The following is a 22,156-nucleotide window of genomic DNA, read 5'->3' as shown; positions in this document are numbered from 1 at the left end:
TGTATTTCTTTGTGTAGTATATTGTTGGTACAAAGGATAGAATTTCAGAAATGGAAAACATTGTGCCTTGCCTTTCTTCTAGGGAAACCCTTAAAATGTCTTGCCAAGCTGTAGCTTCTGCATTCCACCTCTTTTGTTTTCCAGAAATGAATTTTTTAAACTTTGTAATTAGCTACACGATTGTATAGAGGAGGAAAGTATTGCTGGCAGTAATGTGTGTCTGCACATTGAGGCTTGCTCATTGTGTAGACACAACATGCAGACATCTTGTAGCTCTTCAGCTGAGTATCAACACACCATTAATAAGCAGACAGCTTGAAAACTCAGCAAGAGCAGAGCATTTGTTACAAAAAGGAGAAACTGCTTTGATCTGGCCATTGCATTTCTTAGAACTGCTGTTATTATGCATAACAGAGTGCTCATGTTTAACTGGCCATCATACCTAATCTTCACATGGTCCCCCTTTATACCAGAATTGTACAAAAGAGGAATTCCTGAAGTATGTGTTAGCTACAGATAACTCACAGCATGTTTGTTTTGGAGGAAGAGCAAAGGAAGGAAACTGACATATTTATAAAACCTATTTTTTTCCTCTCTCCTCATCTAGAGCAAATGAAAATAGTACGAAATGATGAGAGACCATCCAAGGTAATTGTAAGCTGTTCGTGTGCAGTTTTGCTCCACCCTGTACACACTCTATTTTTGTTGTTCTTGCTGTGGTCCCTTGAGACAATTATTAATGTTGCTGTGTCTTGGAATGCTTGTTACTGCATCTGGAGATGAGAAAATTCTGTTTCCTCTCAGCAATCTCTGCGGATATGAACCAACAGGTACAACATGCTCAGGCAGCGCTGGTTAGAGGGAGGGGGAGCAGTCAGATAAACCTAATGTGCCAGTATCATTCAGGAAGCTCTGGATGAAAGTACTTCTGTGACTTCTTGCAAGTTGTTGAGTACAAGCATTACTTCAAAAGTAACTATAGTTACTGTAAGAGTATTAGAAGCACGTAAGTTTTGATTGTCCCAAAAGGCAGACTGCTAAGACTTTGGTACAGATGTCAATGTTTTTAAGAACTTGTTTTCAAATCTCTTCTAATTACTGTGAAATACGTGGATTGTAGTAAAATAGCTTTTAATTAGTCTGGGACCCTTCCCTCTTACACGTCCTTTAGTGAAAATAGGGCAGTATTTATGCCAGTACAGTTTTCTGCTGTGGCAGTGATTGAACACTGGATTAAGACTTTGAAGGAGTTGGGCATGGAGGAGCAAGCAGGGAAGGACTCTATTAGCAATAAATATCTGGGAGCCTAATTTAACAAAATGTTTTGTTTCCACATTAAAAACACATTTCTGGTGCATTTTCTTCCCCTCTTTTGATCAAGGGTGTTTTGGACTTGAGCCAAAGACATGTCTATACACGGAGCTATCCTAGAATAATTACTCTGGAAAAAGTAGCTTGGATTAATTCCACGGGAGCAGAGTATTGTTTCAGAAGGAGTTATTTGGAGTATCAACATATTTGAGTGCTCTGTCTCAATTGGTCTTTTCTCAGTTTCTCTGGAATCTTAGCTTCTCTCTTTGTACCCTGGATACAAGGAGAAAAGAACAACTGAGTATTGTTATCCTGCTTGGAATTTGTGAGGTTTTAAAAATTTGCATCTGCTTCCCTAATCCAGAGCACTAAACCAAGATTCTGTTAAAAAACCAAAATCTCTTTCTCTGGAGTGGGTTAAGTTGATAAGGTATGCTGGCAAATAACCTTTTGGAGTTATGGGTGAAAGCATAAGAGAAAATTACCTGGGATCCAAACCCACATACTGTTTTTGAACAATTAAAAGGTAGGAGTAAGAAAGTTTCAGATGTGTTCACAGATAAGAAATGCTGGAGGAGGAGATTCAGGTAGTCTTCAGTCTCTGTTCTCATGTGGTCTGTGAATAGTCTAGAAAAGAGAGATACTTTTTTTCTTCCCTCCTTTTTTGTTCTTCTTCTCTTGCATATGTTTTTTGAGGAATACAAACTAAATACCGGGGTCATGATGGCCACAGTTCTGTATCAACCTTAGCACACTTGGGCAGTGTGTTATGCCCGTGGTCGGTACCCGCACCGACTTCACGCCGCTGAGCAGCAGCCAGAGCGGTATGAGCCCCGCAGGGGACACGGTTTGCTGTTTCAAACACATCCCGCCCCCGCCATGGGAGCTCTCTGCCCTTTTCCCCAACGGCCCGCTCCTCACCGGCGGCCGTGACCCGCCCTCGCTACGACTTCACTTTGTGTCGCGAAGGGCAAAGACATCCGAGAGCGGGGGCGCGGCAGGCGCGGAGCCCCCTGGGGGCCCCGGGAGGCGATGGGCGACTCACGGGCGGGGCGACGCCCTCGGCTGCCCCTCCCAGGGGAAGGGGCCCAGCCCGGGGACATTTTGTGCTGTGCCGGGGGCCGGGCACCCACGGAGGGCGGGGCGGGGCGGGCCCGGCGCGGAGCCGGCGGGGCACGACGGGCGCGCTCAGCGCGGGGAGCGGCGATGGCGCTGGCAGCAGGTTCCCGTGCCGGGCGAGAGCGGATGGCGGCCCTGCTCGTCCTCTACCTGCCCCTCCTGCCGGGGCTGGCCGGCGCCTTCAACCTGGACACGGACAACGTGATCAGCTGGAGCGGGGAGACGGGCAGCCTCTTCGGCTTCTCCCTGGCCATGCACCGGCAGCTGCAGCCGCAGGAGAAACGGCTGTAAGTGCACCGCGCCCCGCCCAGCCCCGTCCCGGGCCGCCCGCCGGGACCTTCCTACCTTCCACCGCCGGGAAACTTCTCCTGGCGGCGGGCCGGGGTCGGCAGCCCTCCCGGGGTGTCCGGCCGGCGGCGGGAGCGGGGCCGGGCCGCCGGGGGCCCTCGGAGGGATGGGGCAGCACCTGCCGCGGGGCGCTGCGGAGCCGGGGCGGGGACGTGCGGCCGAGCGAGGGGCCGCCCCCACCCCGGGGACCTGCGGGGAGCCGGGGCTGGAAAGGAGAAGCGAGCGACAGCCGCCGCTGGGAGCCCTTCCCGCCGCAGCGCTGTCCTGCGCCGGCAGGCTGCAGCCCGGGGCGGCGGCGATCTGCGCCCCCGGAGCCTGCCCAGCATCTCGGGTTTGGGCTCCCTGGGCAGACCCGGCATCGGTAACTCAGGGTCTGCTGTTCAAGACAGATCCCTGCCCGGGAGTGCAGATGAGAGGTGATACTAAGAAGTTAAGAAAAATAAGTCAAGGCTGGTGGTATATGCATGAAACTTCTTTTGGGAAATTATGGAGACAAAATAAGGCTCCTGTGTACATCTTCAGCATCCTTGCTGCTTTGTGTCCAAAGCGGAGCAGTGCTGGACCCCACCCTATCCAGTAGTGCTGGATGGAGTGTGAGCATAAAGTATTGTTGTTAAATAAATGCACCCTCCTCAAATATTTAGTTTTAATTCAAGGCAAGATGTGCTCATTATCCATATAGAGTTAGTGGGAGAAGGAAGCTGAAAATAAATAATATTCTTTGTAAAGTTAGGTGGTAAGTTGAAAAATCCTGTAGGCTCATTTTGCTCATACTTGCATTCTTGTGTGAGTTCATAAAAATTACAGTGTGTGGAGGAGTATAAATCACATACACCCATGTTTCATCTTCCATCTAGCAGATAAAATGACCCATAGCATCCTGAGGAATGAAATGCAAATCTGTGAGCTCCTTTCCAGAGGCCTTCGTCTTAATTCTTGACAGGATTATGCTTGCACAGGTCTCATTTTAGTATTACCAAGAAAGCAGTGCCTGAAGCTTGTTAGTCTCCTGTTGTATTGTCAGTCCTGGCAGAATGAGTGTGGAGGAATATGCAGACAGCCAATTACTGAGAAGAAAGAAACAGCAGAAACACAAGGACAGTCACAGTATTCAAGCTGGTATGTACTATTTGGCTGAAATGCCTCAGAGATTATTGGCATGAAAGTTCTGTATTGTATGTCTAGTAAGTGCTTCCTCAGGCAGTCCAGTGTGGGGAAAGAGCAGAGCCAGATGCTATCTGCCTTGACATGGCTTTCTGAATCCAGGCTTTCATGAGAAGCAAGGGTCTCTATTAGAGACAAAACCAGACTAGACAAACTGCGTTTTATGGTGACATGCGCTTCTGAGTATGAGGTATCTTGGCCATTTTTCAACTCCATGAGTTTTAGCATAAGGAATTGGATTGCTACCCTGGGTAGCTGCTGGCTAGTATGCTTGGAATGAAACCTTTTATGTCAAATGGGCATGTTGTAGTCACTTTGAACATCATTTTTGTGTCTGTAAGAGTAGTAGTGTGTGGCTTTAAGAGAACAAGACATTAAATATTCTGAACTCTTAGGGGCCAAGTTGTGTTTAGCTCATTTTGTGTGAGCTCTGTCTTCTGAAGCAGGAGGTTTGTTGGGGAGTCTTGAAGAGAAGCGTTCCATGTTAGGCTGCATTTTTATATCATTTAAAAATGAGCTTAGGTTGAGCTAATACCAGAGGATTTGTGTGGTCTTTTCCATGGAAACCCCATGCAATTTCAAAATTGATTGATTCTTCATAGGTGCAAGAAATGGTATCTGCTGTCCGGATACTTGGGGAAGGTGGAAAGTTTTGGGAGCAGAGGTCACACTGAAGTCTTCTGCTGAGAAACAATTATGTCTGATGCCTTCATGCTGCCTGTTACCTGTAACAGCAGGACTTGGGTGCAATAACTCTGCATTCCCAGGTGCATTTTGGTCTGTCTTACCTCTGCTGCAAAACTGCATTTATGTACAGCTATCTCTTAGTCAGATAGAAGTATTTATTTTACCCTTTCTTCTTGAATGGATGCTAATTTCAAAACTCAGTTACATTTAGAGTGTGAACACTGTTAAGCAGTTGCCAAAAATACAAAAACTCCCGATTCATTCTGAAGTGTAATTAAAAATGATACTTGGAATCTCTTCTGGCCGGGACCCTCATTTCAAAGAAACCTGTCAACTTGAGCGCCTTTCTACCCCTCCAGTTTTACAAAATTAGAAAGAGGTTGCACAGACATGTGCAAGTTCAGTCCATCTTTGGAAAAACAAGAAAATGAGAGGTAAAATACATGGAGTGTATTCAAGGGCTAATGGCTTGGAGCAAGCGTTGGTAAAACAAATGAAATTATATGTAATTTTTCTCTTACCTCATTTAAGCATTTGTTAAGTGAAATGATTCCCTCTTCCTCACACAGGATTGTTCAGTGTTAATCATTACAATAATCCTCTGTAAAGATGAGGGTGGAGAATGTCTAGGAAGTGTGACAAATAAAGGTACAGCTGAAATAGCCTTTGATTAAACATGGTATTTACTTTTGACCATCTTTTTTTCTTAGTCACAGAATACTGTGGATTTCATATTAGCTTTGAATGACAAATTAATTTATTAGTGTTAGCTACAAATGCCATGTTTGCTAATGAATTACTTAACTTTCAGCGTTATGAACAGATGACTGTTCAATTGCTTTGACATTAGTTGTAAATCATACTGAGTATTAAGCTATGAACTAGTAACAAGATTTTGGTTTTCAGTATCTTCAGGTTAGAAGAGTTGGAAAGTTTGTTAGAGAGGAGAAAAGCTTTAGTTTATGGTGACTGAAAGTGGACTGCTAATGGTGTGTGGGTGTGAAAGACAGCTGAATACAAACTTTATGTGCATTGAGGAACATTATTGTTGGAGGTATCCCTGGATTTTTGTGTTTGGTTCTGGTTCATTGTCAAGCATAGTGAATCAGGCAGGAGAAAAGGCTGATGGAGCTCTAAAGGAGCTGGGCTTATTGCCCTGTGTAAGTTTGTTCTGTTTTTATCTATCAATATGATGAAAGGGAGTTCTGGTTCTGCAGGGGAGTGGTGGCACAACAGCAGCACATTTCATCTGCAGATTGAAAGGAGTTTTGTAACTTAGAGGAGTCTGAGACTGGGGCATAGCTATAGGAGAAACATGGTTAAAATGTAAGTGGTCCTGTGATGAAAATGTGAGTGTATCCAGCATCTCTAGATGGGGACTACACTGATTATGGATTTATTAGCTACTATATGTTATAAATATATTACTATTAGAATAAAAATGGAAATACTAGCTACTAGCTATATATGTAGTGCATGTAGTCACATATATGTAATTTTATAGGATATATAGAGATACAGTCTGTATGTATGCATACTCCGTGTAAGGTGTCCAGCAAATCCATTCCAGTTTGGTTGTAATTCACAATGACTTAAGCATCTTGAATTAGAACACAAACATCAAGAATACCTAAATTTGTATATTTCATAGAATCATAGACTCCTAGAATTACGTGGGTTGGAAAAGACCCTTAAGGTCAGTCCAAGTGTGAACCTAACACCCGTTAGCCAGTTTTTATTTGTGGTTTAGAATAATAGAATCACAAATTATCCTGCCTTGCAAGGGACCCACAAAGACCTACTTGCAAGTAATTCTGATAATATTTTCAGTGCAAGTATGGAGCTGAATTCAGGTAGGCTTCGTGTTATTGTGTAAGGCTAGAAGGGATGACACTGTAGTTACTAACATTCAGGATTCTCCCATCAGCTGAAAAGCTGTATTGAAAGCTGTGGACAGGCACTTTATGTCAAGACTGCACTGACCATTACTGGCCATAAAATCCTAAACATTGCAGTGTCTTACTGAAAATTTTACTTGTCACAGGTTTTGCTGACACTGCATGTCTCTACTGTGAGCTTTTATATCAATACATAACAGAGTTGCCTTAGGTCAGCAGGTCTGCTGGCATTGCTGTGCTGCTGCAGTGCATCCTCTGTGGCATTTAGCCAGTACTTTTGTGTTCTCTGGGGCTTGGGCTCAGAGACACTTTACTCCAGCAACAAAGAGCTGGATGATGCTGGTCTGCAGCGAAAAATGACAATTTCTGCATGCAGAGGTGGTGTAGTGTAATTCAGGCTTTGGGTGAAAAACAATGCACGTTTATACCTTCAGGTTTAAAAGCTGTAATAGTGATGGTCCTTGGTGAGTGCTTCTGTCAATTAAAAAAGAAAGGATTTGCAATAAATTTCCTTTTTTCTTAGGCTGTGATTTTACTGTGTCACTGCACCTTGTATTTTCTTCTCTTGAGTGTCTCTCTGATTTTGTCTATGCAAACTAATATTGGATAACCTGCTTAGTATGCTTATTTGCTTTCTTAGTGACAATAGAGGAGTTTGTGTTCAAGATAGATGTCCTGTGGCAAAGGTCAGGATCAAATGAGGGGAAGGAGGAGTAGTTGAAGAGTTTACTTGTTGTGGTAAAAGACAGATTTTCAAGAAAGATCCATTTTGCTAATATCAGGGGTGAAAGAAGCAAGACAAATTTATGTTGCATAAGGGATGTGTAGTTGTTACAGGAGGAGCAAACTGCAGAAGGCTGGCTTTTTTTCCCAGTACTGATTTTGAGTTATGTTCTTGGTTATCGGTGACAGAAGCCAGACAGGTACATTGGCTTCTCATAAATGTTTTTTTCATAAGGCCTGACAAGCACAGAAGAATGATTACTGATCTAATTTGTTGCTGTATGATTTCTCCACCAAATAAATGAAATTAGCATAGTGGGTTGCCTGGCATGTTACAGCAGTAAGCTGTTCATCAGTCAGCATGGGCCATTCCTTTTTCCCCTGTTAAATTCCACCTGCATGTGCCAGAGCAACTGTAAGTTTTATAAGGAATGCATTCTGGTAAATTCTCATTGGATATAGCATGCTCATTTTGAAAGAGCTGCATTTAAAATCATCGTTTAAATATTTCAGAACCAGCCTGGGTCTAGATGAGTCATTCTGGCCATAACTGTAAAAATGCCACATTTTGAGGGCATATTCTATGGAAAGGACAAGACTGAGATAAGGCTATTGGGCAAATGTCAGTTTAAGAGCAAGTAAGTAAAAATCCATATTATTGAATGAGCAGATGGTGGTCTGTACTGTGAAACATTAGCTGGAAAATGAGCACCTTATCATTGTATTTAGCAAGGGTAGGTAACAGCACATGAATATTTGATGAAAGAACTATGTAGAATAGTCTGGAAAACATTGAAGAATTCCTTTATTAGCACTACATATTTTTGATTGCAATATACACAACCAAGCTTTGAAAGTAATGGGAGAAGAATGTGGCTTAGAAAACAAATATGAACATGGAAAAAAATGTTTTGCTTCCATTTTTAAGGGAATAATTCTGTATGTTAAAAATAAATTAACTATACCATAGGTTACTAAGGCTCCTTTTGCAGCTCTTGCATTTAAGGTATTGTATTCTTGTTAAAATGCACTTCTCTTGGGTTTAATGTATTGTATCACATTTTCTAAGATTATTTTGAGAATCCCATAGCAGTTACTTTGGAAAACTGCAGTTATGTTGGCTTAGCTTAAACAACAGGCAGTGTGTATTCTGCTGTGAAGTACCTGAGACAGATTTTTGTACCAAAATAACAGTGAAAGGCAAAAGGTACTGCTTCTTGCATTGTGATTTTTGGAGCATTACATAAAATCTATTTATGCATTGATTGCTTTTGCTGGAGTGGCTGTTTTTCTTGTTTCCTCTTACAGAACTGCACCTAAAATATGTAGTGTCCTTCAAGGAGTTGAGCTAATGTGTGTGAGGATGATTAGACTGTGTTAGGAAAGGAGAAGATCTGCTGAATCAAGGAGAAAAGGAGGGATTTATGGGATGGGCCCTGTCAAGATGCCATCTACAGCATAAAAATGTACTCCAGTCCCTCCAGGATAACATGGAGAGATCCTGCACTGGATTTCACTGCCAGCTAGCAAGTTTCTAGACTACTTTTAAACTGTATTCCTTGCATTTGTTTTCTATTTTCAAGGTGTTTGGAGGTCATCTAAGAAATAGAGAGCAGCAGACAGGAATGATCAGCATTGTTGAGTTTGCTGATAGCTAGTGTCCATAGGAATGGCAGAATTGTCTCAGACTGAGTGTTACTTCCTTTTTAGTGAAGATGACACTTTTTTGGAAATGGAGCTGTATATGCTTAGTCTCTGCATGATTCATCTGTCATTGTCACCTTCCTCAAAAGTAGGTCTATAAAATAAATCTTAAAAAAACAAAGAATTGCAAATATGCTGAAGACAGCTCACTCCTGTATTGCCTGGAGTTGTTTGTTCAGCAGCACATGCGTGGGTCAAAGGTCTGAAGGAAATGCATGTTTATCCTGAAGTGGTCAAAAGTGGCAAGCAGCTGTTGCAGATAGCAAGGACACCATCATCATGGGAGGTTGAATTTTTTGTGTATTTTACTTACTGCTCCTTTCACAATACTCTGCTAAGGGAATTATAAAGATTTGTTAGCCTTGCACTTTGTCATCAGTGCAGCTGAAGCTGCATAATGGTTTAGTCTGCTGGCTCTTAGATGTTAGTGATGTCTAGCAGAGTGTGTGAAAAGCCATTTTAATTATCCATGTTTGTGTAGTGTGAAAAACCCTCAAGTGAAAACCATCTTGTCTTGGCCAAAGATGCTAAAATAAATTTGGTATATTTTTTTCTTACACAGCCAATTCCTGTAGCTGCTACTACAAATATGGTGTAATTTTGCAAGTCCCTGTAATCTTTTTATCCACTCAATTTATTTTTCTGCTAGAGAAATGTTTGATAATTATGTGGTGTGGTCCGTGAATATTGCTGAAGATGCAAGTTTCTCTTCCCAGCCAAGATGTGTTCCTGCATATAGCAGAAGAAAACTTCTGTTGTCAGATCAGATGTAGTCCTAGAAATAGCTGCAATAGTATTTGTACAACTTGCAGCTTACAGGAACATAGGGTGTTAAAAATACCTGAAAAAAACCTAATTCTGAATTCTGCTCAAGTGAGAATGTAGAGAGTGGAAAAAAAAAAGCATGTATGAGGGGATGTGTGTAAAAATTAGGTATGTGTGCATGTGGAGGAGTAGCAATATACAGAGTAAGAGATTGCAGTGGGTTTCTTGGCACAGTCACAAACGTAAGTTTTTTTGCAAAAAATCTTGTTCTTAAGTTTTTAAAGCTGGTTGAAATTCTCAGTTTGATCATTCCTATTCATAGTAAAATATAATGGTTTCTTCTTCCACAGATGTATATAAAGAGCAGTTTCTTGTGAATGTATCATTTAGTTCTGTTGATCTGTTTGATCAGTGGTTGAGTATCTGCATGAAATATAAAAAAAAGGCTCTTTGAGCATCCCAGCTGCACAGGCTATGACCTGTTTCTCCTAGGGAAATACCTTATTGGAGTGATGTTCTTTAAAGCGACTTGAATGCCTGTGTTTTCGGTTAATTTGAAGGCGTGGGGGCATAATGCGTCATGTACCCAGTGACACATCTGCCTTTGTCATTAAGCTCATGGCTTGAAGAAAAGTGTTACTCAAACTGTGGATCTGATTGTAGGCATTTAGCCCAGGGCTATGATGGCTTTAAGACTGAAGGGATACTTAGAACTGTGCTCTAGCATGCAAGTGCCTTCGGGCTGTTGAAGTGTGTGTGATGGCTGTTCATGTACTCATTGTCTGAAGCTCTTATTAGGGATTACCTGTCAGGAAGGTGCACGCATTTCCTGCACATGGAGAGTTCCTTAGCTCCCTCCCACAGGGTACTGCTCTGTAGTCCCACAGGCTTAGGCTGGCAGCTGGGCAGGGCACAGCTCAGCTCAGGGGTGCCAGTGTTGGTCTGGTGTGGGTGAGCTTCCTTCCCCCCGGGGTGCTGCTTGCTGTGTTGTAACTAAATGTGACAAACTTCTGTTCAGACCTTGAATCAGGCAGAATTTATGTGGTTGTGTATCCAGTGTAGGAGGTTTCTACCTGTCTTGGTATTCTCCCTACAATTCAGAGGGAGATGGTGGTAAGTCTGGAAAAGGAGGAGCAGGAGGGAATCTCATAAATAGATGTATGAGAGAAGGAAATATGGCTTGGGTTAGCATGAGGAGCAGTTGCTCTTTCAATTCTGCAGGGCTGTATTAGTTGCAGAAGTGTCTCATATTGCCCATTGATTCTACAGTAAAATGTCCATCCCTCTCGCTGTACTTCTTTCATGCCTTTTAATAGTTTAATTATGGTGATAAATGAAACTGATGTACTTCATTCTGTGAAGGAAATAGAGGAATGACATTTCAACCCAAATATTTGTTTTGTGCTGAATTAGAACTACTATAATTTTTTTAAAATGGCTTTTGGCACATTGAATGAACAGTATATGCCTGTTAAGGTTGTTAGTTCTCAAACAAGTAGTGCCTTCAAATACTGACTGTGGGCACTGCTTTCAGGCCCCCCCCCCCCCCAAAAGAAAAAAAAGTGAGCAACTGTTTCTGTTTTTTTATTTCTTTCTTGTTTATTTTCTAAAACATGTGCCTAATATATGATGTGATACTTCTTTAATTTTTCATGAACTTTTTATATGGATACCGTTTCGTGGGGATACAAAGACAAGTCCTGCAAACGTGAAGAAGTTTAAATGAATTCAGGTGTTTTCTATGGCATGAATGACCAGCAGCCCAAGTGCAGGAGACAGTAATTCCTAATTTCTGTGAGGCCTGCAGAGGTAGCCATGTTCCCAGGCCGCTGATCGCAGCCCAGCCTGGGCACAGCGGCTCCTCTGCAGGGCCCGCGGAGCGGGGGCGGCGCTGGGCGAGGCCGTGGCCGGGGAGGGCCCTGCCCTGCTGGGGGGCTCTTGGCAGCCGAGCCGGGCTGCCCGGGTGGGACAGCGGGACGGACGCGGCTCTCTGTGCTTGTGGGTGCCTGGGGGCTGCTGGCTCACCCCGGCTGCTTTGCTGCAGCTGTTCCTGCGTGCCTGGCCTGCTGCTGTTGGGAGCTGCAGCTTGGTGCGCCTGCAGAGGAGAGCGGCTGGGTTGTGCCCAGCTGGCAGGGGTGGCACTCCCGTAGTTCAGCCCTTCCAGTGCCGACAAGGTGACTCTGGGCGGGGGCTGAGCTAGGACTGCCAGGATTTTGGCTCCCAAGTTAGTTTCTTGAAATGGTGCGCTTGTCACTTTCGAGTTAAACCACATGTTGTTTTAAGAAGATTTCATGCAGTACCAGGCACTGCCATGTTAGAGAACCTGAGTGAAAATCCCCTTAACATTATTTCTCCTGTAGGTTTATCATAAATTAATTATAAAGCTGTCTGATACCTATTTTACAGTACCAGTTTGTAGTCTGTTCCTGGCACGAGTGCTCTTCCTTTTAAATCTGAAAAATGTATAGATTGTAAGGGAGACGTTAAACCTGTAGGTAGTATACAGGTTGCACTTGTTATTTCAGTATGAAATCTATGAGGTATCTGTTGATTAAAGCCAGAGAGTGGTGTCTGAAATGGAAAACTGGCTTTTGAAACACAAACTTGGGGCAGACTGTACCATTTCTTCTAAGAAAAATGCTTTGGAATTGGAAATAAGATCTGCAAAACCTGTTTCAAATCCAGACAGGCTGGGCTCTGGACTGTGATGGGAAAGTGTTTATTTTTCCATGTGACTTTCAGAAAGTCAATAATAAGTGGCCTTTCCAGAACAACAGGTATCTTTGTAGTTCCAGTTTTGCTTTGTATTAGCTTGCCCTAGTCCTTATGCAGTTTTTGGCTTCTTTTTCTAGCTTCTGTCATAATCTGTTTCCTAAAAAAGGCTGAAGAAATAAAATGAAAATTGCAATCCTTCAAGTGCCAAGCCTCCAGGCAACAGAGTACATTAATGATGTACTTGGCCACAGCTTTGCTCTGTTAGTTCCAAAGTTTAGCTGTGGAGCAGCAGATCAGGAAAATATTCAGTCGCTTAAAATAGCTGTTAATAGCATACTGACCATGATGGGTGTCTCTGTGAAAAGCATCACAGGTAAGCTCCCTGCTGACACAGTTACTGGTTGTATTTTGTAGGGGAGGATTTTTTTTTTGAGGAGCCCATAGTTTAGCTCCAGTTCCCATCAGCAGCCCAGTGTGTGAAGGGACAGTCTCTCTGTGCTTATTAGTCTGTGGTGCTCTTGTCCTGTAACTTGTTTCTTCTGTGGAATGGCAAATCCAAGCAGGAAGCAGGGCCGGGGCCACCAATATTCACAGTGGCTGTCCCACTGACCAACTTCAGTTATGTTGAAATATTTTGGCGGTTAAATGCATCCATCTTCTGTGTTTGTTAATTTTAAGAACAGGTGAGACCAAATCATTGCAGAGGAGTGGAAATACAGCTCAGGTCGAGGGCTGTAGATGCCCACATTGTGATCAGGGATCTCTGCCTGGAGGTTTTAAACATTTGATAGATGACTTGTGATGGTGATTTTGTAGTAAAATTTAAAGTGAGTTAGAGCTGGTGGCTCTATATTGCTTAATCTAGTGAAACTCTTTCCCAAGAGAGCACTGGAAGTGGGAGAGAGAAAGGATGTAGGAGTTTAACTGTCCAGTCAAGGGTGAGCCATTTCATGGCATTTAGCTTTGTCAGTTTCCAAATTTGCCCCCCTTGTGGAGTCTTTCTGAAAACATAATGAAGTGCAAAGTCTGCAGTGGCAGCATTGTTGCCTGAGAACAGCAATATTCCATTTGAAACTTGTGCTCTGAGGAGCCTGCAAAATTGGAAATTACTTAGACCAGTGACTACTTTATTTCACTTATATGTGGAAGTGGTTAATGGTTTCTTACCCAGAAAACACTTTCATGATTTCTACTCCAGTCTGTTAAGGCTCAGGGCAGGCACTATGGGTGTGTTTGCTTTTACTTTTAAAGAAAGGCTGGCAAAGATGTGGTGCCTTGTTTGGGTAGAAGGACACCATGGAAAAAGAAAGAATTTAAGGAATGAAGAAAACTTAGGGAGATAGCAGAGTATCTGAGTTCGGTGCAGACTGTGGTATTTTTTGTATTTGTTTAAATCAAAATATAATTTACTCAGTGGGAGCCTCCTACTTTGATGAACAGGATATTTACTCTAAAAAACATTGAAGATCTTCACCCTCCTTTTACTTGATTTCTTTTGAGAGTTTTTTCCACAATAGAACTGTAATGAATTGGTAATAATTTTTCATCTCTGAAGTATGTTGCGAAAATCATATGTTACCCTTGGACAGTTCCAGGCTGTAAGTGAAGAAAAGAATTTTGCTGTGGAGTAAGGGAATACTTCCAGGAGGTTGGATGATTTCTGGATTTCTTTTGAGATGGTTTTCGCATCTTAACTTTGACTTTCCTTTTGGAAGCAACCAAGATAGTTTCATGAGCAGTATTGGAGGGAGTTCAAATGGCTGTGAGCAGAAACCACTCCCAGTTCTTACTGTTGTTTTCATTAGCTGAGAAGGAGCCACAGCTACCTACTAAACATTTCAAGAATTACCAATTAAAGCAGGGAGGGTTTTAAAATCTGCATCCTACTGCTTAATAATCAGTAGTATGTGTTGAAATGGAGAGCTCATGTATTTTACTTTGAACTTTAATGACTCTTTTGGGCCATATCTGATTAAATAAAGTTACACCCTTTCTTCTCAGTGTTCACCCAGCTGTTCTTGCTGAATGCTGGTTGTTCAAAGCATAAAGTAGTGAAGAAAATGCAAAGCTCAGTGTGCCATGGTGCCTCTAGGTGCAGGAAATCAGCTGGAGTGCTTGTGGTTTGTGTTGCTGTGGCATTGAGGGTGGCAATGCCAAGTGAGGCGCAGGCCACGTGGTCTCCTTCTTCTGCCTGATACCCAGAAATGTTTTGTGCTAACCAGGTACACTTCCTACCAAGACCTATTCTGCAAATAGGCCCACAAAGATTTGGCTGCAGTCCCACCCACAGCACTTGGCACAGTAACAGTGAACAAGATATAAAAATACCCCGCTTCTGCATTCAGTGGGGCAGGAGAATTTGAGTGAAATTGCAGGGACAGACAGACAGGTTTGTCCTCCTTGCCCCCCTCAGAAGGGACACTGTTTGGTAAGCCTTGTGTCCTCAGCTGTGCTGAGTGTTGACCTGGGATGTTAAGCTTGTGATTGCAGTGGCACTTTTAGTGCTGGATGTGGCTCCTCTGCAGTTAATGCACTCTCACCCTCAGTCCAGAGGAATGTGGTATGTTGCATTCAGTAAATCATGCTGTTCCAGAATCTGACTGGTTCTTCTAAATGCAGCCAGATCTTCAGTTCATAGACTGTGTACCTGGAGTTGGACCTGTAGTTACATGGTGCCTACCTGAGTGTGGGCAGTGAGTTCTCACCTTCTTCTGCTTTTTGGAGATATGTGGGCTTATGAAGCATGTTTTCTACACACACTTATCTAAAGGTCTGCTCCAGATGCAGATGAAGTCAGTAAGATGTCTTGATGTCTTTTCTGAGACTTGAGTAGTACTTGGCATAAGTGGTGAAACGGAGCTTTTCTTGCCTCAGCTGTTGTGTTCGGGTGTAATGTCACAGCACAGTGAGGTAGGGTGGGTGTAGCTGTGCCCTAGGGTTCCTTGGAGGGATGTGCTGCCCTGCTGCTCCCTGCTGTGTTACAGCTGCTGTCACACCCACGGGGACAGCCGGGGTCACTGTGTCTGCAGGGCAGGCAGCGCCCCCTGAGCCTGCCTCTCAGTGAGGGCACTTAGTTAAACCATCGTACACCAGTCCTGGAGCTCTCGTCTTGGGGGATTGTCTTATATTTGGCCATGAATCTGGGACTGTAAGGGAGTAAATCTGTTCCTCTAAGTCAACTGATGCTCATAATTGGCAGTGGGACTTCAGTTATTATCACGTATCTTCAAGAAATAATTAAGAGAAATCAATAATTAAAATAATTCTAATCAATAGGGCAACTGGACTGATTCATTTGGTTAAAAATCAGAATTTCAGTTTGAAATTGGGAGACACATGCTTTAATTATAACTAGAGCTAAAAGCATTGAAGTTTTATGCCAGGGTTTGAGAGAATTCAGATTTTTTTCCCCCCAACACTGTCACTTGTTAGATGCTTATTTTAAATTAAATTATATTAATGGTTTATTATGTTACATTTCTGTAGATTAACACCTGTGCAGTGTTATTGGCCCAGTTAGGTTATAGTAAGTATTGAACAAGATGTGTGTGGAAAATTAGGATTCAAGTTAACAGTCAGAATTATCTGTTTCTGTAATTTACATGAGGAATAGCAATTGTCTGCTTTTCTCTGACGTTGGACTCATGGTAAACATTAGATATTAAGTCATCATAACTCAATAAAAAGCTAAGTCTCTGACAGGAACTGATGCTCAGAGATGTTTATATTCAGTATACTGTATGGCTGAGCTTCTGTTTTCTGTAGAGTAACAAGGCAAACCTACCATGGGGATAGGAAAATCAGTAAAATTTTCTGTGTGTTGGAGTATCTTGGCTTCTCATCTCCCACTGCATTCTTGACATTGGGGCATTATTTTGTTATCTGAATATGCATTCTGGAACATGATTTTGGACATTCAAACCTAAGTGAAAGTAGTTACAGTAGACCATGTCCACAGACTTTGAGGGAGAAAAGTCCCAGTAAATAAAATGAATCATACCGTGAGCATGGGTGAAGAGAAATTAAGAATTTGTTTTTGTCACTCTTCATTTGCAGAGGAAAAGTTCCTAGGTTTTAAGTGTCTGTGTTTCATCTGCCACTATAAGGAGATGGTGATAGCTGGAAGAGCATCCCCTCACTCTACCCCTACCTCTGACCTGCAGAAAGAGGTTTTGCTTGCCAATGAGAAAGCTAAAATGCATAGCTGCAGAAAAAGCTAACCTGGTTTTGGCATAATGAGCTCAAACTTGATTAAAATTCTTCTATTAAATCACAGCAGAGTAAGTAGCCACAGAGTAATGACTGGAATGTGTCCTCTATCTGGAAGGACTCTGCTGAGCACGTAGCACAGCTCAGTATATGAGCTGATTCATTTGTATTACTGCAGTCATGCTGAAATTCACACTGATGCATGGTTCATGTCATACTTCTGGAGTTCTGTGCACACTTTTTATTTTTAAATTAAGTAATCTGGCTTTTATAATAGAATTTTGATTTTTCAAATGTATATTTTAAATGGTACATTTTTCTAGTAAAATGTACCACTTGATGCCCTGATAAAAAGATGATTTTCCCAAAACTGCCAGACTTTTTATCAACCACTCTCAGAGAATATTGCAACAACAATTACAGGAATAACAATGCAGGTACTGGCTTGCAGGTCTAATAATTGTAATCTGCATTATTGCTACACAGCTTCTCTCCTTCCCCTCCCCCCCTTTCTCTTTTTAAAAGAGCAGTGCCTTGGTGTAGTTTTTCATCCACCTTCAAATGTGGACATGTCAAACCTCTAGCAACATGGTGAAAACATCTCCTGATTCTGTTGCCTTTCTCTTTTCTAATATTCCTTCTACATATTCCTTTAAATTACTTTGTTTTCCCTGCAGATTGCTGGTTGGAGCTCCTCGGGAAAAGGCCTTTCCAGCCCAACAAGCCAACAGAACAGGAGGGCTGTACAGCTGTGACATTGCATCTCCAAGTACAAATTGCCTGCGTGTCAAATTTGATGAGGAAAGTAAGTTTTTCAGTGCTTTTGTTTTGAATTGAAACAGTTGACCGATTGTTCTTGTTTGATGTCCTTTCCTGAGGCAGTGTATCAGACAATTTCTTCTGGAGATTTATACCTAACTACTTTTTGCATCACAGTAAGTTGTAGCTTAATTGCCAAGTTACTACGAGATTTAAATCTTGGTAGATTCTTACTGTTTTGTAAATTGGTGTAACGTGAAGTAATAGGCTAGAAGTTTAATAAAATGGAAGCTGTTAGTGATAACATGTACAGACACTGCCACCTGCAGACTGTCTGTATGAAGTTCTGTATGAAGTCTCCCCTGACATGGCCTTCAAGAAAAAACAAACTAACAAAAAAACCAAAACAAACAAAAAAACAGAAAAAAGAAAGTGTAGTGAACTGTTAATATTTCAAGCTGTTTTATGATACTTTGCAGCTGACCCAAGGATGGAGAGTAAAGAAGATCAATGGATGGGTGTAACTGTCCAGAGTCAGGGGCCAGGAGGAAATGTGGTGGTAAGTGCTAAAGGACTGACTTGCAAAAACATCTGGGGTCTCCAGTACGTGTTCTGAATGGTCTGTGTTTCTGTGCAGCTTGCTGAAAGGGAACTTGCCTAAGTTTACTCCTTTGATTTTTCCTAGGCAAGGACTTAAATATCTCCTTAGCAAAATAAGGCATTTGAGATTGTGAGAGCTTTAAATTATTTTTCTATGAGTTAGCTTCTCTTTATAACCTTTTAAACAATCTAGGATGGACAGTTTATTTTCAAGGGGTACACTTTTTTTTTTAGTCATATACACATTTTTTCTTTTAACTACTAGTAGCTGCAGAAATAGGGAAGACTAGTGTCTTCAATAAGGCTGTAAAAGTAGCAGGTTATTACTAGCCTGTTTTCCAAGATGATGAGCCTCACTTTAGCTTTTATCAGGGACTTCCACTGAGTAGCTCGTGTGAATTAATGTGGTCATTGCACTGCAGTAAGACTACGTGCTATTCTTTATTTTATACAATACATTGATACTTTTTATTTTATATTAAACAGAAAAGGTTTTTGGGAGTTATGAGAGACAGAGTTTAAAAAGTAACATTCTCAGTTAAATAAAAACCTCTAGTGGTGCTGCAGGATAAAACATATATCATAAAACATGTGTGCAGTGAAGCTTCCTCATCTAATTGGAGGTTAATGTCACTGCTTCCAAACCTTGGGGCAGGTGACTTCAGGAAGTGTATCTGGTTATTTAAGCATTTAGAGGCAGTAATAACTGGCTTTGGTCTGCCTCAGAACCCAGAGTGGGAAGGAACACATAGAAACAGTCCTGTTCACTGAATAATCGCTCATCAACCAATGCTATGTTGTCTTTTTGTGGTGAGTGGGGAATGCACTTCTCAGATGAGGTGTGAGCAGCCTGGAGGTCACTGCAGCAGGACAGTACTGCAGTGCTCTAATGTGGAGCAGCTGGGTGTTTGCATAACATGCAGGCCTTGATAGGAACCATAGAACAGGTTTGTCAGCTGAGACAAACTTTGCTTGTGCTCTTCACACAACCTGCTACATCTGAGTCTTCCAGAAACACTGCTGGCAAAGGCATTTGGTTGTTCACATTTTTATACAATGGTTTGGTGTTTACACTGCTTAGCCAATGGCTGTTCATCCTTTGTTTTAAATATTTCATGAAAATTCTTTTCTCGGAGGATAGTCTGAAAGGATAAGGAACAGGATGTGTTTAGTGCTTCAGCTCTGCCCCAGTGACATTTACCCTGTAAATGGAACATCCAACAGGGGAAGTAGGAGCAACTTCCCTCCCCTCCACTGCAGAAGCTTTCAGCCTCTGCTTAGTGGTGCTTTTCTGTAAGGGGCAGGTCCTGAATAGTCTTGGTAGTTGAACCAGCTTCTTGTGTCCTGCACGGGTGTGTCAGTCCTTTGAGAGCTGTTGGGAAACAGCCACTTCTTTCTTTGAGAGAGGGTGGTTTTCTCCTTACTTCTTGAAAGAGAGGGATTTAGTGTCAGGAAGGGCTTTAGGATTTAACCCTGTGGCTGTCCTTCACCATGAAGCAGACTGCTTTGCCCTGTAGCTGTAGGTGCCCAACCTTTCCCACGTGTTGCCTGTAGGAAGCATTGCATTCTGCATTGGGTGTGTCTGCAGGGTGCCTTGGTAGCAGGAGGGGCTGCACTGCTCCTGAGCGCTGCCTTCTGTGCTGAGCCGTGCACGACACACAGACACGTCACACGCTGTTTCTTCTGTCTTGCAGACGTGCGCACATCGCTATGAGAAAAGGCAGTATGTAAACACAGTGCAGGAAACCCGGGATATCATTGGAAGGTGCTATGTGCTCAGCCAGGACCTCACTATTAAGGATGATATGGATAATGGAGTGTGGAGTTTTTGTGATGGTCGTTTGAGAGGCCATGAGAAGTTTGGTTCCTGTCAGCAAGGTGTTGCTGCTACTTTTACTAGAGACTATCATTATATTGTGTTTGGTGCCCCAGGCACTTACAACTGGAAAGGTATGACTTGGCCTCCTTCCTGCCTACCCTTCCCATTTCCTCTGAGACTGCTCTCAAAGGTTGAATCCAGAGTTTTAATTGCTTTTTTTAAGGGAAGAGGAGATAATAGGGATGTAATGATTTTACTCTGTTTTTACAAAATGCTATGCTTCTAAGTATCCAAATATCAACACTTACTGAAGTTTCTTTAAATATCTTTGTGTGTATTTATGAATAATGGAACTTTGCACATATGTACAGCAGATTTTCCCTTTATTAGTCTTAATCTTATGGTGGGATTGAGGGCTTACTTGGACACTTACATACAGGAACAAACTACTAAATTTTTATGAGTTACTTGACCAGCTCTTTTTCTGCATTTGAGCAAATGTTAGATAGCTGCTGAACTCTGTTTATTCTGCAATATTCTCTCCTTTATTCTTCGTGAAGTTTGTGGAAACCAGTACATTCCAAAATAAATATTGAAGGATTGCAGGAAGGTAACAGCAATACTACATATATTCATATCTAAATCCATGCATGTCCATGTAAAATTTCATGGATAATCTAAGAGCCAAGTACTCTGTGTCATCTAGGAGATTCTCCAAAACATAAGGGGAAAAAACCCTGGATATTCTTTCTTAGTTTATGTTCAGAAGCATCTAAATGCCCAGTTCAGTCTCTAGAAGTGATTTTTCCCATCACACTTCATTACACCAACAGCTGTAAATACTTTCCTCTTGAGAACATCTGATCCTCCAAGCACTGCATTTTTCCACCTCGTACACCTGTGCCTGGTGTATGAACCATGCAAAATCAGTGTGTTAAGCTCTGGCACAAGGTGTACTTTAGTGAAAACTTAATCTTCCATGTATCTGTCAACAAAATCTGCCTGACCTGAAACAGCATACTGAGTGCAGACACCCTTTTACTTTAATTGCAGAGAAGTGCTAGTAGAGTCCTAAGAGTACTCTTCTGTGTAATGGAAAAACATGTTTGTGCTTGCCAAAACCTTAATTATGCCAATTGATAAAAGGGAAGCACACTTTTTACTGAACAATAGCTTTTTTCTTCTTAAATACTGTTTCTAAGTATAATGCTGATGTTTGTCATAATGAAATGTAATTTTTTAAAAACTCCTGTGTAATTACCTCCTTTTTAAGAGAAGCTTTATAATGCTAAGAAATACTGGTGGTTTATGACCAAACAGGTTCAATAGGGTTTTTTTGAGAATTTAATTAGTATCCCATGTTTTCCAGATTGTTGTATGACTTCTTTGTAGAGCAGCGTGAGCTTCTGGCACACAGAAACAAAACACTAACCCAGTGCACTGTTCTGTGTTGTCCCATTTTAACAGCAGTCACTGTGTCATTCATCATAATTAATATAAGTTGGGAACATTTATTTGTTATTTTTCTCACTTATCATTTGTTTGCTTTTATTTTATCATTTCATTTTTTCAGGGGTGGTTCGTGCAGAGCAAAAGAATCAGACATTTTATGATCTGGGTATCTTTGATGATGGGCCTTACGAAGTTGGTGATGAGAGCCGCCAGGATAAGAATCTAGTTCCTGTTCCAGCTAACAGTTACTTAGGTAGGATTGAGTACATGTGGTAAATCTCTTTAGGTCTCTGAAACATTTGTGATCCCAGCCTGGTGTGATGATCTGAAGTGGGAGCAGATGTTCCATTGTGGACCCTGTAACATGTTAACTCTTTGGGATAATTCACAGCCTCCCTCCACATTTATGGGCCAGTTTTAAGTGTAAGATGAGACTGCTGAGGTACCTAGAAGAGCTGCTGTTGTAATGTGAGATTCAAGAGCTGTGCCAAGGGCCTATGGAATCTCCAGTAGTGATTATAATCACTGTGATGGGTCAGTACAATGAATGAGTCTGTAGTCCTTAGTTGCACAGTCTCTGCCATGTAGTATCAGAAAGTTTATCAAAATTTGAGTTTCTGGATGTAACGGTGAAGGCTGTAGATTTTCTCTCCTGGTAGGTAAGTGCAATTCTTCTATTATTTATGCTTTTGAAACTCCAGTGACTTTTAACAGACCTTTAAAATGCCATAATATAAGTGCTGTTTATATTTTACTGATGTGTGTGCTGCAGGAGGTGAATCTCTTGCTCTTTGTGCAGTCAAGAAAGCAGGAATATGTCCTTAGGCCAGCGACCTTTCTGTACACCAGGGCGATAGACTGAAAAGGCTATGCTGCATTTTTG

The 22,156-nt window shown here is 42.0% G+C and overlaps 1 protein-coding gene across 3 annotated transcripts in view; it reads left to right on the top strand.

Annotated features, from left to right (window-relative positions):
* Positions 1–2,483: 2,483 nt before the first annotated feature.
* Positions 2,484–22,156, top strand: part of ITGA6 (integrin subunit alpha 6) — a 38,560-nt gene continuing 18,887 nt past the window's right edge. For all 3 annotated transcript variants that reach the window (XM_058028525.1, XM_058028527.1, XM_058028526.1), the window contains exons 1-5: positions 2,484–2,717; positions 17,321–17,448; positions 17,882–17,961; positions 19,697–19,952; positions 21,395–21,526. In XM_058028525.1, the coding sequence (XP_057884508.1) occupies positions 2,518–2,717; positions 17,321–17,448; positions 17,882–17,961; positions 19,697–19,952; positions 21,395–21,526 (796 nt within the window). In that variant the 5' untranslated portion in view covers positions 2,484–2,517. The remainder of the gene's footprint in view (positions 2,718–17,320; positions 17,449–17,881; positions 17,962–19,696; positions 19,953–21,394; positions 21,527–22,156) is intronic.

Source organism: Melospiza georgiana, chromosome 7 (assembly GCF_028018845.1).
Source record: "Melospiza georgiana isolate bMelGeo1 chromosome 7, bMelGeo1.pri, whole genome shotgun sequence".
Classification (NCBI taxonomy): domain Eukaryota; kingdom Metazoa; phylum Chordata; class Aves; order Passeriformes; family Passerellidae; genus Melospiza; species Melospiza georgiana.
The sequence above is the reverse complement of the archived record's forward strand: the minus strand, read 5'-3'. Positions and strand labels throughout refer to the sequence as shown.